Source organism: Pelodiscus sinensis, chromosome 14 (assembly GCF_049634645.1).
Source record: "Pelodiscus sinensis isolate JC-2024 chromosome 14, ASM4963464v1, whole genome shotgun sequence".
In the NCBI taxonomy this organism is placed as follows: domain Eukaryota; kingdom Metazoa; phylum Chordata; order Testudines; family Trionychidae; genus Pelodiscus; species Pelodiscus sinensis.
The window spans coordinates 7,732,496-7,749,184 of NC_134724.1; the positions used below are offsets into that span (position 1 = coordinate 7,732,496).

A 16,689-nucleotide genomic window follows, 5' to 3' on the forward strand; every position below is an offset into this window, starting at 1 on the left:
CACTCACTGCCTCTGTAGGAAGCAGGGGACGGGCCGACGGGCCCACGGAGCCGGCGCGTGACAGGAGCCTGCTTGAAAGCTGGCTCCCCCTGTGTATCGGCTCCAGCCTGCCCTTCTCACCCTCCATGCTGCTGCCTCTCCAGCAGAGGAATTAACTGGAGTAAATTTCCTGTTGTGGTATCTCCATCATTGGAGCAGGTTAGACAAACACCTGTCAAGGATGGTCTAGATGGTATTTAGTCCTGCCATGAGGGCCGGGGATTGGACTTAATGTCTTCTTGCGGTTCCTTCCATATTGAGGAGGGTGTGGTTTTTTTTTTTTTTTTTTTTGGTTTGGTTCAGCAGAAGGTTCACTTTTGTCTCAGGAGCACAACTGTCGACCATGGACTTCATCCTGCATTTTAGGCGACCTCTTAGATATGCTGGGCCCAAGGCCTTCCAGAAAAGGAATGCGTGTTTGTACTTGACTCGGTAGCCTATGGGAAGCCCATGAAGAGAGTGAAGAACAAGTCGGATATGCTCCTAGTAGCTAAGCAGACACTGCAGAGTTCTGTACAAGCAGGAGATTCCTAAGGGCTGATGGTTTTGTTTCTAGCTATACTGCGTTGCTGTAGTCCCGCTTAGGGACTAAACTGTAAAATTGAGGCCAAATCTTTGTCAGTGAGGATGGGATGGAACCCCCTCTACTAGAAATGGTAGATAGTGTTGCTTGCAGATTCTGTTATGTGAGAGCTTTGTATCCAAGAACCACAGACTGAATCGACCCATGAAGCATGTAAACTGTGAACCAAAGAAAGCAACTCTGTTTCTGTGAACTCTCCAAGCACTTTTCTCTGCCCACCAGCATCACCTCTGTCTTGAGTGGATTCAGCTTGCATCAAAAACAATGTTCCGTTTCACTTTTTTCCATCCATGTGTGGAATAAATTTTGTTATGTGCACTGAAGCATGTGTGGGCATGTACCACCAGTAGAAACACATGCTGCCGGCTGTGTGTGCTCTGCTTATCAGCTGGGTAGCATTGGAATCTCTCCTGGGTGGCCACCCAAGTGCACAGCTTACAGGGAATGCTGATCAAGAACATCCTTAGCTACTCACTGGGGAAAACAATGTCCCATCTATAGAAAAATGGTCTCCAGAGTCAGTGTGCAGCATGGCGGGGGAGGCAAGGTTGAGGACTGGTACGAGAGCATAAACGGGGGGAAACGAGGAGCAGTTCTTTAAGGGTGTCGTTTGATTGCAGAAAGAAGGGTGCAGTCAAAGGTGTTGGCACCGTATTGTCAGGGGTAGTTAGAGAAGAGGTCTCTGAAAGCCTCAGAAGCTGATTGACTTGAGATCATGAGATGATTATGATGGAGTGCCCGTTAAATGAGTCCAGAGTGACTTAGACAAATTGGAGGATTGTGCCACAAGAAATCTGATGAGGTTCAACAAGGACAAATGTAGAGTCCTGCACTTGGGATGGAAGAATCCCAAGCACTGTTACAGGCTGGGGACCAGCTGGCTAAGTAGCAGTTCTGTAGAAAAGGATCTGGGGATTACAGTGGATGAGAAGCTGGACATGAGTCAACAGTGTGCCCTTGTAACCAAGAAGGCTAATGGCATATTAGGTTGCATTAAGAGGAGCATTGCCAGTCGATCCAGAGATGTGATTATTCCTCTTTACGCCTCTCTGGTGAGGCCACATCTGGAGTACTGTGTCCAGTTCTGGGCCCCCAGTTACAGGAAGGATGTGGATGCATTGGAGAGGGTCCAGCAGAGGGCAACCAAAATGATTAGGGGGCTGGAGCATATGACCTACGAGGAGAGACTGAGGGAGTTGGGTCTATTTAGTCTGCAGAAGTGAAGAGTGAGGGGGGATTTGATAGCAGCCTTCAACTTCCTGAAGGGAGGTTCCAAAGAGGCTGGAGAAAGGCTGTTCACAGTAGTGATGAATGACAGAACAAGGAACAATGGTCTCAAGTTGTGGTGGGAGAGGTCCAGGTTGGATATTAGGAAAAACTATTTCACTAGGAGAATGGTGAGGCACTGGAATGGGTTACCTAGAGAAGTAGTGGAGTCTCCAACCCTAGAAGTGTTTAAGTCTTGGCTTGACAAATCCCTGGCTGGGTTGATTTAATTGGGATTGGTCCTGCCTTGGGCAGGGGGCTGGACTTGATGGCCTTCTAAGGTTTCTTCCAGCTCTATGATTCTATGAAATGGGAATGGCCATAAAGGACTAGTGGAGAAAGAGAGAAAGTGGCTGAGATGGCGAGACTCCCCAGGGAATGTCAAGCCAACAGGTGAAAAAGAGGCCATGAGTGGGGTATGAAGGGGATCAGCATGGATGCTGAATGAATTGAAATTAAAGGAGGGGGAGACTGCGATGAGAGGAGGGAAAAAGGGAGGAAGCCAGAAGAGAAAAGGAAGGAGCCAAGAGACCATGTATGTTAGTGGTCTGGAAAAGAGAGGAGAGAAGAGCTGGATGGAGAGGGCTTCAGAGAAGGAAAATGTTGGTAGGAGGGAGGAGAAAGTATGGAAAAGACAAAGGAGCATGTGGAAGACAGACACTCGAGATCAGAGAGAAGCTCACCCCAGGATTGGGTAACTCTGAAACCCTCTGAAGGAGATAGCTTATTTCGGTGTGTGGTCCCAGCTTCTTTATCCTCCTCCTCACTGGCTCTTTGGACATGGGGCATGAGTTCTATATGGAATGACAGTGGGAGGGAAGGAACCAGAGAGCAGAGAGATGGGAATAAGATTAGCAGGGAGAGAACTCCAAGGGGTAGCTGATGATAAAGGAGCAGACATAGGAGAAGTACTTGTGTGGAACACGTACAGCCAGAGGATGGAGTGAGGACAAGAATGAACAAGCAAGGGGCAATCAGGAGAGGTGGTATGGCTGCAGTGATAGGAGAAAAGAAGGTAACAGGACTTGTGGGAGCAGACTGGAGGGCAGGAGGGGGACTGTAACAGGTGAGAAGGATAAAGTAAATAAAGAACATGGACAACATCTGGAAGACATGGTGGGAACAAAAAGACAATGGTGCAAAGGAGTTACCTTCATCCAGTAGGCCAGCACATTGTAGCTTTAAGTGCTTAAGACACTGCCTCGCACTTCAGCAAAAACAAATCTGAATTTGCATCATCCAGGTTCATGCTTGTTTTGGGAGGTGTTCGTATTCTCCTTCTGATGAACACCAGGCGTGATATGCGATTTGTTTCTTTGACGTTCCCATGTACCATTGTGCCTTTGAAACACTTGAGAGTGAGACATCAACCATGTCAGAACTTTCCATTATGTGCATACTGTCCAGTCAGCTGATTACTGTCAACACACACTGCATTAATAATCCTGAATATTTTCTAAATGCCTTTGTGTTTAGCTGATTAGTTTTTAAAGGTACCTATTTTACATAGTGCTTTTGCTGCCCTCAGTAGGATAAGCGGCTGTATACTCTCACAGACTTCAGTTTGGACAAAACAGTTTCTCTTTTTACCTGAAAAGTGCTTGTGTTCAGGAATCATAAATGGAATTAACAACAGATCCTGGGATTTTCCGCTGTGAAAGATGTACTCTGGTGTGAGTAGGCCACAGTCTGCTGCTAAACCCCGCAAGCAGCCTGCGTGTAGCCTTTGTTGCTTGTTCTTAAGCAGCAAACCCTGGGGTTGATGAATCTGTGTCCTATTTAGTCTTAGCCTTCTCCTCCCCCCCCCCCCCCCCATCCCTTTCCCTGTTTAGCATGGATGATTAATAGCTTGGAGTAACTTCACTATCTCACTTAACATCTGGGAAATACCAGTCACAGCTCTAAGTCACTGTACCAGGTTTTCCAGTCTTGTCACATAATTTAACCTCCCTAGTTCTTTTATTAGTCTGTGTTCTGCTGGATCTGTTCTGTCTCTGTCTCCTATTGTGCCCCACGGGCAGTCTAGCAAGATCCTTAGAGAAGCCATGTCTTTCTGGCCATGCTCAGGCAACCCCTGCATTCTCTGTGGCTTCTCACCATGTTAAAAGCTTAGGAAAGACACTCTTACCTACCCTTCTCCCAAACTCTGGTTTGGATACAGTATCACCTACCCTGAATCTGGTTTTGGCTTTGCAAAAGAAGAATAGCTCAACCAAGATTTTTGTAAAGCCCTTTTGATTTTTGTGGGAAGAGGACAACAATCCTAAATCGTCTTCTGTACTTTCCCCCGAGTTTGGTGGCCCAGATGCAATGGACCTTGGTTCCAAATAGCACCTAGATTTTGATGGGAGAAAACCCAACCAGTTAGGCTAAGGCAAATCGAAATTTGGTCTCCTTTGCAAAATCTCTTAGAAGCACAAGGTCAAAATGTTTTAACAGACCATCTCAAGAAGGCTAAGAAATAGATCTTTAAAATGAGCATCACTGGAGTATTCTCTGACTTACGTGTGTGCTTCAATAAGGGCACAGCAGCGTGAGTCTGAAATTCCTCCACCCATCAGTCCTGATTTTCCTGTCTTTGCAGCTGGTCATTAAAACGTGACTGAACAGGCCAGAGATGTAGGTCTTTCACTGGCAGTGGTGAATGAGTTTCCCTGATAGAATGGATCTAATGTCTAGGATTCAAGGGAACTTTTCAGCTTCCCAAAGTTTGTTTAATTCAGAGATCATGCTCTCTAAGGGCCCTGAAGTCAATGGCAAAGTGCTCAGTCCTGTCACTGAGCAGTAGGATTGGATTTATGGAGGTCTTTTCACAGGGGTTCAGCAGAGCCTAGTGCATTTGGCCTAACTTAATCCCACACCAAACCCCTCAGTCTGTTTGGTTGGTTCTGTTTGGAACTAGGAGAACAGAATGTTGAACGTAGCTTTGAACAAGCAGACTGTTCTCTGGGCATGCTTTCAAGATTCATGCAAGAGAATCAAGCATCTTGCGCTTAGCTGCAATAGGAGCAGGTTTGGGACTACTGTGGAGTGTGGGGGTGGGAAGTGTGAGTTTGATGCAAACAAAAAAAAGTGGACTTCCTTGGAACCCATGAATCAGATTCTGATCTCAGTTCCACTGGTGTAAATCCAGATACACTCCAGTATAGCTAGTGCAGTGACCTTAGATTTATGCCACTGTAACTAACTTGAACAAAAGTCAGTGGGATGTATCCATGTTTACACTTGTGTGACCTGCGAGCAGAATCTGGCTGTCACAAGTCCCATTCAGTCGCACATTTCCAGAGTGGCAGGTTGGATGGCAGCCTGAAACAAGCTTGTTGTGAAAGCCGTGCGACCAGAACACAAGTGCAGTCAAAAACCAGCAGGCCTGGGGGAGTGTGCTGACTCAGTCAGCGAATCCTGGGCTTTGTGGCCTCACAGCAGGGTTTGCCAGCCTCTCTGAAATGCTGGCATTTGGCAGTGGCCAGGTTTTTGCTCTGCTATATTTAGGGTTGGAACATCTCAATTCTAATCTTCTTAAAGTGGGTGTTTGCAATGGGTGCTCGTGCAAAGTGCCAGGTTTGCTGTCGTGCGGAGGGCCGTGCTCTGTCTATGGAATGCCTACAACTTAAGTATTACTAGGGCGAGTGTCTCCATTCCTGCTCTGGCAATGTGCCTTACACTTGACTTGGACTGTTGTCCAGACATAGGGTACGTCAACCCTGCACTCCAAGGTGAGACTGCATCACGGGTAGGCTTGCACTAGCGCTGGCATGGCTAAAAATAGCAGTGTAGTGTTGGCAGATGAGCTGTAAGAGCATGCTGGGAACTCTGGGTATGTATGGGCACTGCTAGGATGGCAGCGTAGACGCTCTCATAGCTTGCTTCATTGGAACGCCTGGTGGAAGAGAGGCCTCAGCAGGCCTCTTCCATCCTCCTCACACGGGGCATCCAGAACAAAGAAGTGCGAGTGAGGGAGGAAGCAAGTGCCCCCCCAGCGCTGCTCCAGGTGACAGTGGGGCATGTTTGGATGGGAACATGGCCGTGTGCCAGCTTGTGGCTGCAGGGGTGGGAAAGGAGAGAAGTGCAGGCAACACCATCCTAGAAAGTGTCACAAGAAACACTGCATGTGCCCTGCCCTGTCCCCAAAGAGCCCTAGAGGCAATGGTGCTAGCTAAGGTGAAGGGAGTGCCCCTTTTCGCCCCGGCTTTTCGCAGCCTTCAAAGCCAGAGGTTAGTCTTTGCTGGGCAAACATTACCCAGAGTGACTGGCAACAATAAAGCCATCAGAATACTGACCTGACGTAGACAATGAAGAGGATCGCCATTGGTGGGGAGGGTAGGGGATGTGAGCAAGCCTCAGGCTATGGCGGTGGTGGGCAACCTACAGCCCATCAGGGTAATCTGATTGTGGGCTGTGAGATGTTTTGCTGACACTGGCCATCCGCAGGCACCGCCCCCTTTGCTCCCATTGGCTGCAGGTCACGTTGCCAGAGCCCTGTGTGAGACAGGGATGTGACCTCGGGGGGCGGGGCAGGGGCAAAGGTCTCTGGGTTGCATGTGTAAACAGTTGGTAACCTATTGGGCAGGCACGTGGAAGCCCTGGCCACACCGGAAAAGTATGCGTAGCTGGCAGCTCACAGGGCACCAGCCGGGGCAGGACCATCCAAAAGTCAGGTGGATCGTGTTTGGGTGGGCCTTGCTTGCGTGTGCATGGGGTCCATTGACTGCGTGTGTCCAACATGGGGAGAAAAGAGGAATCTCAGTAGTTCTTCCTCCTCCAGCATCGGAAAAGTTGTATGCGTATTTGTTTGGCATTATGAGGCACTTCCTAGCAGAATAGGAGAGTCTGCACTTTGTTCGAATTGTGAGGTAGACATGGAGAAATGGGCCAGCTGGGATCCCATTCGTAGAGGCATGTTCCCATGGATGTGGGCTTACCGAGAAGGAACAGAGCCCATGAATCTTCTGCTGTGTGGCTCTAGCAGCCATTGCTGTGAAACAGGAAAACAGGAGCTGCGAGGACTACAGCGGAAGCCTTCATATCTGTAGAAGAAACTCCAAGAGATTGATTGTTCTGCTGCACAGCCTGTTTGGGACTGGACGAACCCTTTGACTTCCAGTGGGCAGAAGCCCCCAGAATTGTACTCATGTCTGGTGTCTGTATGGGTGTACTATTTAGAGCCAAGGGCCGGATCCAGAGCCCGGTGAAGTGAATGGAAAGATGGGCTGTGGCTCACATCCTTACACCCTAATTCAGAAAAAGCATGTAGGCATGTGCTTAAAGACTTTGCTGAAAAGGAATGTATTGCTGCATCTGAACCGAGCACAGTAAAGTTAATAAACACTGCAGAAGCAGTAGTATTGGCACACAGTACTAGAAGAACAAGATTTTAAAATCCCAAGAATCGAGTATAAAGATACATGTTGTCCTCAATATTTACATAATATTATACATTCCTGCATAAAATGGGTGTATTTAAAATCCTTGCTCCATCATTCGAAAGGTGTGTGAAGGACTTAGGTGCTCTTTCCACTGTATTACATCAGACTGGTCTCTTTTTACTGTGCATTGAAATCATTACAGCTTTTGACGGTTTGCAATTCAGTCTGTTTTTTAAATAAAACAAGGGAACACGACTGTATAATAGAGTCATCTTAGACTGCAAACATCTACGTCTGACCTAAAATATCAGGGTTTAAAGCTATGCTTCATTATCATGAAAAGTCCCATTATAAATCCCTACTTCTGGAGGTTTATAATTCAGCAATAAAATTTTGCTTTGGGCCAAAGCTCAGCATGCAAGGTCCCTGCCCAGGAAGAACTGTGATTCCCCTCCCCTTTAGTTTGTACATAAAAATATATACCTACACAATCTATGTAGTAGATATTTATAATCCCCTTTTGCTGTTTAAAAATACTAGAATCATAGAATCATAGGACTGGAAGGGACCTTGAGAGGTCATCGAGTCCAGCCCCCCGCCCTCAAGGCGGGACCAAGCTCCGTCTACACCATCCCTGACAGATGTCTATCTAACCTGTTCTTAAATATCTCCAGAGAGGGAGATTCCACCACCTCCCTTGGCAATTTATTCCAATATTTGACCACCCTGACAGTTAGGAATTTTTTCCTAATGTCCAATCTAAACCTCCCCTGCTGCACTTTAAGCTCCTTGTCCTGTCCTCAGAAACCAAGAGGAACAAATTTTCTCCTTCCTCCTTGTGACACCCTTTTAGATATTTGAAAACCGCTATCATGTCCCCCCTTAATCTTCTTTTTTCCAAACTAAACAAGCCCAGTTCAGGAAGCCTGGCTTCATAGGTCATGTTCTCTAGACCTTTAATCATTCTTGTCGCTCTTCTCTGTACCCTTTCCAATTTCTCCACATCTTTCTTGAAATGTGGCGCCCAGAACTGGACACAGTACTCCAGCTGAGGCCTAACTAGTGCAGAGTAGAGCAGCAGAATGACTTCACGAGTTTTGCTTACAACACACCTGTTGATACTAAATGGGTGAATTATTAACGGTTCAATACTGGTCACTCTGAATGGCCAGTAATTTCATTAAAAGGATCTGGATTATCACTGCTCCATACGACACAGTCCTGCGACACACAAGCTTTTCACAGGTCTGCTGGAAGGCTCCAGAAGAGATCATTCTCTTTTAAGAATGCTTCTCAGATCTGGACTAAGGTCTGAATCTGGAAAGTTGGCCGGGGTATGCTAGGCGGGATGTTACAAGCCAGTGCTGGTAGAAGCTACATGTGAGTGCAAAGTTAAGAGCTATGTGGTGTCTGCTGTACTGATTGATCCTTTACTCACGATTGTACAGAGAGAGTAAGAAGAAGGAATGGGCATGTCTGAGGAAAAGTGAGCTCACAGGCAATCGTCAGCATGCACATAAGGGGATAAACTCTTAGCACTCAATCCTGCACACACTGAAGACGGAAAACCATCCGGTGGGGAGAAAGTACCACACTGTAGGTAGAGTTGGTCAAAATTTTCCCAACAGAGCACTTTCTGATCTGAAAAAGCACATTCAATTAAACTGATACAGTTGCTGCTACACTTGATTCTGGTGAAGGAAATGATGCATTTTGACCTTATTCAAGCATTCTGTGTTAACTTTATTTTTTTACTTCAAAACAATATTTAAATCTAATTTGAGCTATCATGAAAAAAATTGGGGGAAACATAATGCTTCAGTTGACCCAAACCAACATTTTTCCAAACTTTTAATTTTGTGGGAAATTGTGTGTGTGTGTGTGTGTGTGTGTGTGTGTGTGTGTGTGTGTGTGTGTGTGTGTTTTGGGTTTGGTGTTTGGGGCGGGGGGCCATTTCCTTCTTATTTGGAACTAAGGCAGATTTCAACATTGCAGAATTTCCCATTTAAAAAAAATAGCCAGAGTTTGGAAAGCTCTCGTTTTATGGGGTTGCTCTCTGGAAATATGATGTATAGCACCCTGGATAGCTGTGTTTGCAGAATTAGGATCCAAAGTCTTTTGCAATCAGCCTACTAAGTAGGACTGACTTGGCAGCCAAACATTAGTACCCTCATCAGTACAGACTTGGGTTCCCTTCTGCTCCATCTCATCTCCTTTTATCTTAACTTAATTTAGATATGCAGTACTCTGCAAACATGCTGTCCCTCTCATCTTCGACTATTCATGTGGATTCAGTAGATCTGACTGATGATTAACTAAGCCATTGAAAACTGAAATGAACCAGCACAGAGAGAAAATGGCAGCCAGCAAGGTCTCTTCCCAGAGGGACAGTCCTTGTAATTCAAAATAAGTTCACATAAGTAGAAAAGTAAACAGAAAGGCCAGTCTAAGGCCTCGTTTTAGTTCTGTGATCCTGAACATGGAGCCCAATTTCCATCTGCCATCTCTGTCTTCCAAACAGCCGTCTTCAGAGCCTCTGAGCAGGAGGCGTGCTAGGCCGCAGTTTACCTCTTTCTTGCCTTGAACAAGGAATGCTCTTGCAGCTGTTTCATACAGACTGCCAGTCAATTCCCAGTTGGTATTAAGGATGTCAAGTGGCAGGCAATTAGGTAATCGTGTAGTTGATACAATTTGTATCAACTACACAATTAGTCGATAAGGGAAGGCGCTACCCTCGCCATGGCTCTGCAGTTTAAATGTAGTAAGAGCCGGGAGCACAGGCAGCCCGGCTCCTACAACATTTAAACTGCAGAAGTAGCTCCTGGACCCAGTGTGAGCTGGGAGTGAGACGGGCTTGCTCAGTCCCTGCTCATGCTGGGCCCAGCAACCCCTGTCCCCGGGGGGTTTTAGCAGGGAGCTGGGACCCTCTCCCCGCAGACAGGAACTGCTGTAGAGCAGCCTCTGTTCATGGCCATCCCAGGCTGCTGCAAACAGAGGCTGCTCCAGCAGCAGCCCCTGTGCGCAGGGCGGCAGGGAGTCCCAGTGGGGAGCTCAGACACTCCCATGGACAGGAGCTGCTGTGGCAAAGCAGCTCCTGTTTGTGGCAGGTCCCAACTGGGATCCCCTGCAGACAAGGGCTGCTGCCAGAGCAGCCTCCCCTGCCTCCCCCCATGCTGCTGCCTCTGATAGACCGGCTTTTAAGCTGGCTTCCCCCGCCCCCCAGCTCCTGCTCCTGCTCCTGCTCCCCCATCCTTGCTGCCTCTGATCTAGGCTTATTGGGTAGTTAACTTATCAACTACTCTTCTACATCCCTAGTTGGTATAAGTCAGCACAGAGCCATGGAAGTCATGGGGTGACATTAATTTGCATCCTAATTTTTCATTTTCCATTTTTTATTAACCTTAGTCATCTACCCTAAACAATGTTCAATATGTTATTTGCTATGGAGATACAGGTGGTTTCTCTTTCATATCAGGACAAATTTGAAAATATTCTTCTACCTGCTTAGGATGGCATACATTTTGAAGACACTCAACAGCTGGTTCTGGTGGGAGAGCTTGTGGATGCCTGCCAATTGCACATGGGCAGATCTTGAAGACCGTGATGGCCTTGTCTTTCCAAAGCCATATCAATTATATGCCACAATACCATTTGCTTTTGTGATGCTGATGGCCCGATTCTTGATAGAAAGGTAAGAAATGTGCATGACATTTTACTTTGCTCCCTTCCCATTGCTCCAAGGATATTAGCAAACTAAAATGTGTTTAGATCTGTATGCAAATTATTTCAGAAAGATGGTTTAGCCAATAGTCACATTAGAAAGGTATATTACAGATAACACAGGAGATCAGAAAGGAAGAATAAATGGATAGGAGTTTTGCCATTATTGGAGTCATGTTGACAGTTTGAATCCTGCAGCCCAGTTACAGAAGTGGGAAGTGAATTTTCCCTAAGGTATGTTTAGAGACTAGAGTCTGTGAGTCTTAGAGGAGACCATAATTTCCTCCCCACAAGATGAAACCAACCCATAAAAAATTCTGATGCCCTTTACTTACCTCACATTGCCCTCCTGTTCTGGCTCCCCCTTCTTCTCCCTGAATCTTCAGATCAGGTGTCTAGGACTGAGATATCCCATGTGTGCAAACCATAGCAAACCTATAGGTGCTGGAGGGCTCACAAAGTTCCATGTGAGTATTTCATGCACTTCTAGTAAAGATAATTACCAAAAAAAGATCTGGCACTGAACGTAGAACTGTTGCTGCAGCTGAAATCTTACAGGACAGATTGTGATTGGTCCTGTGAGGCTGAGACGTTACTATGATTTTGATAACCAATTCAGGGGAAAATGGGGATATTTGGAGAGTTGTATGTTGGACAAGTTTAAGACAAAATCAGAGAAATTCACTTGTGTTCAAAATAAGAAAGAATTGGAACAATCTGTTTATAACAATTCAGAGTCTTATTCTCCTGAGCAAATGCCTGCCCAGTTGTGCCTTGATTCACTGCTATTTTGAAGCTGCTCATCTGCTCAGTTAGCCATCCAGCTGTCCAACAGTGCAGCTGATTTGAACAGGGATGAACCAGACCACTGTTCTGGTGCTAAGAACTCACTTTAAGCAGGACACCAGCAAGGGCGAGAGGGGCTTATTCCAAGCAGACCAACCTAAGTAGCTTAGCCATACTGGCAGCACATTCTGCAGCTGGGGGAGGTGGAACAGAAAGCAGCTGTTTCTGCCCTCCATTCCTGTGGGAGGTGCTCTGTCATTGGTCAGTCAAATCACACCCACCACAGAAAACGTCAATTGGCGGATGGTGACCCGCCTAATAAGCAAGGTGCCTTATTGACTTGAAGGGCCTAGGAGACTGTTTTGTAGCGGATGATCCCAGCTCTTTGTCACCACAATAGCTTGGGACCAGGTGAGAAGTGCTGTCCATGGCTGCTACAACTGCAGTGGGCACAGCCAGCCAGCCTCTGGGGGACAGACAAACTCTCTGAAATATATAGTAGATAGTTGTCCCTTTCTCCCACCCCTCCCCCCGCTGCCCCAATGGGATTAGAGCTATCTTAGTCCCCATGTCTGGCTACTTATTGTTCCCCTGTGTTCATTCTACAGTATAACTATCCTTCCTACCAGACCCCTCCCTTTCCAGTTTATGAGAAATAATCACATTCCAGGCATATCCCATTGCCTTGTCTCAACCAAACCCTGACCTTGCTTTAAGTTATAAGAAGAAGCTTCATTCCACATTTGGTGATCCTAGCTCTTATCATTTAGGAGGAGTTCTTGGACAAACAGACTCACACATGGACAGACAGACAGGCACACAACATTCTGAAATATATAGTAATTTCATTACCATATTTAAATGAAAACCACCTATCAAGCTGTTTCACAAGCAGTAACATGCTGTTTTCTGCTGAATTAGGCTTTTGCTGTATGGATACTATTATCTTTTCTTAAGACAGCTCTGCTGAAGATGCACATAAACCTTCTACCTCTCTGATGGCAGATAAAAAAGATTTTGGGTTGAATTCCTTAGTATCCTCGTGGGCTAGGTGAATGCCATTAACCGTTGTGCCTTTTGAGAGATCTTTCCCATTGTGTCTTTTTTAGATATGTTGCTATACCTCTAGCAAAAGCTTTAGGTTTAAAGAACGTAACACGAGTGAAGCCTCAACCAAATGCTGTTCTAGAGAATTATTTCCGAAAATGCACAAAACATCCATCCCAAGTAAGAATTTCAATTCTTTTAAGGTGCTTTGGGGGATGGAAAATCCCAACTCTTAATGTTTCAATCAGCTATCCACAGTGACTTCATGCGTCCAAGGGATGGGTTCCAACTGATCGGTGCATGATGTAATTCACTTGGATTTGTTTTACTACTCTGCTGGCAGGGTACACAGCATCCAAAATCTAAACTACAAAAACTAATAAAATAGTTTAATTTCTTGGCTTGTTATTGTAGGTCAGATTGTTAATGTTACTTCTGGTGAAGATCAGTAATCCATCACTGCACTTGGAGAAAAGCAGCAATGGACATGTTGGTTAAAAACAATATTATGCTATCCTTTAAGGGGGCAAAATTGAAACAATAGACTGCAAGCCTTCTGGTTGGCTCTTAGGTGTTTAGTCATAGGCTGCATGCAGGATAAAAACACCTTTGATAATCTGTGATTGGTTTTGAAACCCAAACAAGAGCAATTAAAATAAGATGTCAGCATTCTGCAAATGCAGTCTGTTGGTGTCCGAAAACACAGCGGGTGCGTCTAGACTGGCAAGATAACTTGCCAGCTATCTACACTGGCTGCTTGAATTTGCGCAAGAGCACTGACTTTGTAATGTACTTGTGCAAGAGGGCTGGTGTAGACAGGCACCTTAATTTTTTGCGCAAGAAAGCCCGATGGCTAAAATGGGCATCAGAGCTTTCTTGCGCAAAAGCGCATCTAGATTGGCACAGATGCTTTTGCGCAAAAGCATCCTTGCCAATCTAGATGCTCTTTTCCGTTAAAAGTATTTCTGCAAAATCATGCCAGTCTAGATGCAGCCTAAACTTCTAAACAGCTCATGGCCAATGATTATCTACTTCCTAGGCCTTGGAGTGAGGAGTAAGGCTAGAACCACAACTGCTCTATTTCTGATTCTACCACTAGTTTACTTTCTCTTTACTCAGGTATGGCCAAAGATGGGCATGCTTATGTGATCACACTTAATTGACACATGCAAACTCTTCTGCCCTGGGCACATATCTTGACTTCTCTTCTTCATTTCCCCATCTGTACAAAAAAAGATGAATCCCATCTGTCAACATGGGGATGTGATTGATTAAAGGTAAAATTAATATAATGTGGGGTTAATTAAAGCTTAAAAAATTAAAACTGGGCATTTTATCTCCATCCAACAGATGAGAAAAGTGAGGTAGAGAAGGATTAAGATTTGCCCAGTGTCATACAGCAACTTTTTATTGTGAAAAGAATCCAGATCTACTTTGACTCCGAGGCCAGTGCCTTAACCACAAAAACATCCTTCCTCACTTTATACTGCATAACCAGTTCTCATTGGCTAAAGCCACTTTGTGGCTTCTAGAGTGTCAATGAGTAACTTACGTGGCACTGTACCAAATCCTCCCCACTCACATCTCATTCATAGCAGTAAATGCTTCAGTGATGAAAACCAAATGTTAACGGCCCAGATCCTCTGAGGCCAACAGAAAGACAATTGTTCTACTTCTAGGCCTATAAATCTCACATCTGCTTCATTTATATGAATGAGACCGAAGGAACTTGCATCATAAAACTGCACACTGTGTCCATGGTGAGGGGCAGATCATTGTGACCTTTATACAGAAACTAATTGACAGATAACATGTCAATGATGAATGTCCAAAAATTAGATCCAAAAGCTTTCAGGCAAACTGCAAATAGATCATATTAATTGTTTATTTTTAAATACATTGACTGGTCTTTAAAATGCCAAATCAGCAAAGCTAATAAACTGACGTAGATGTATTTTTTTACTATTAACACTCTTCTCTCCTTTTGCAGTCTGAGATTCAAGGCCTGGCCAAAAAGTGTAACTGGACAGTTCATTTGGTGGAAAAGTGGTTTAGGAGACGACGAAATCTTGAGCTCCCAACGCTGCTTCGGAAATTCCAGGAAGCTTGGTAGGAAGAGAAAACTGCCTATTTTGATACTGGAGGCCTACATAGACTCATAGAATTGGAAGGGACCTTGAGAGGTCATCGAGTCCAGTCGCTTGCCCTCATGGCAGGACCAGTCACTGTCTAGATCATCCCTGACAGGTGTCTGTCTAACTTGCACTTAAATATTTCCAGTGATAGAGATTCCACACATCCCTAGGCAATTTATTCCAGTGTTTAACCACTCTGACATTTAGGAAGTTTTTCCTAACTTCCAGCCTAAACCTCCCTTGCTGCAATTTAAGCCCATTGCTTCCTGTCCAATTTTCAAAGGAACTACTTGATTTTGGGTGGCCAAACTGAGTTCCCCTTAAAATAGACTAACTTGCTGCAACTGCCCAGATATTTTGACCTGTAAGACGTGACAAGCAAAGCACTTCTAATCACTAGTCATTTTTGACAGTGTAGGCAGTACAGCTTTGGGGATCCCTTTAACACGAAGTATAACTTTGATAGGTAGGCCAAGTTTACACTAGGGGATAAGTTCGAATCAAGATATACAACTCCAGCTACGTTAATTGCTTAGTTGGAGTCAACGTACCTCAATTTGAACTTGGACACCGTCCACACAGTGGGTGGTCAATGGGAGAAATGCTCCTGATGACGCCCATTACTCCTCGGAAGGAGTAGGAGTACTGGTGCCGAATGGGGTGCCATCAGCATTCAATTTAGTTGGTCCTTACTAGACCCTGTAAATCAAATGCCAGAAAATTGATCTCCGGAGCATCAATCCATGGGTAAGTATAGACATGGCCTCAGATTGAGACGTTTTAAAAAAGAAAGGTAAGAATCATCCCCATTTTACATCTGGGGACATTGAGACATAGGAGAGTGAAGGGACGTAGCTAAGGTCCCATAGCAGAAAATTGATAAAGCACATAAAATCACCCCAGTCCTTTTCATTTGCGTGCTGCCAATGATGCCCAGATGGTTGGCATCACTCAGTTATTTTTGCTGCCATGGCAGTTAATGAAAGATGTATAAGCATTAGCATTACAACAAGTGCTAAGTAAAATCCTATTTCTGTCTGACATGTTCCACTAAATTCATTGGGCTTCCAAGCAGGATTTAGAGTGACCTTTTAATCTTAAAATTAATTATATGGTAGAATATTGCGTCTTCATTAGATTTCAGTAGCAATTTAGATTTTTTTTAAAATTCCCAACTCGGTAGGTCCTTTTTTCATGATGGATGGGATGAAAACTTGTATTCTGACTATGTTAAATTCTGGACTCCTCTCACTGAAGTTTAATTATCTTACCAATGTCCATTTAATATACATATTTTACTTTACTTAGGTATGGCCAAAGATGGGCATGCTTATGTGATCACACCTAATTGGCACATGCAAACTCCTCTGCCCTGGGCATGTATCTTGACTTCTCTTTTTCATTTCCCCATCTGTACAAAAAAAGATGAATTCTATCTGCCAGCATGGGAATGTGATTGATTAAAGGTAAAATTAATATAATGTGGGGTTAATTAAAGCTTAAAAAATTAAAACTGGGCATTTTATCTCCATCCAACAGATGAGAAAAGTGAGGTAGAGAAGGATTAAGATTTGCCCAGTGTCGTACAGCAACTTTTTATTTTTGTGAAAAGAATCCAGATCTACTTTGACTCCAAGGCCGGTGCCTTAACCACAAAAACGTCCTTCCTCACCGCCAGGGTAGTTCCTAACTGTCAGGGTGGTCAAACACTGGAATGAATTGCCCAAGGAGGTTGTGGAATCCCCAT

The 16,689-nt window shown here is 44.9% G+C and overlaps 1 protein-coding gene across 2 annotated transcripts in view; it reads left to right on the plus strand.

The window, feature by feature from the left end:
- Nucleotides 1-16,689, plus strand: part of CERS3 (ceramide synthase 3) — a 70,763-nt gene that overhangs the window by 7,628 nt on the left and 46,446 nt on the right. For both annotated transcript variants that reach the window (XM_006129209.4, XM_075896950.1), the window contains exons 2-4: nucleotides 10,763-10,945; nucleotides 12,870-12,987; nucleotides 14,798-14,916. In XM_006129209.4, coding sequence (XP_006129271.2) covers nucleotides 10,763-10,945; nucleotides 12,870-12,987; nucleotides 14,798-14,916 — 420 coding nt within the window. The remainder of the gene's footprint in view (nucleotides 1-10,762; nucleotides 10,946-12,869; nucleotides 12,988-14,797; nucleotides 14,917-16,689) is intronic.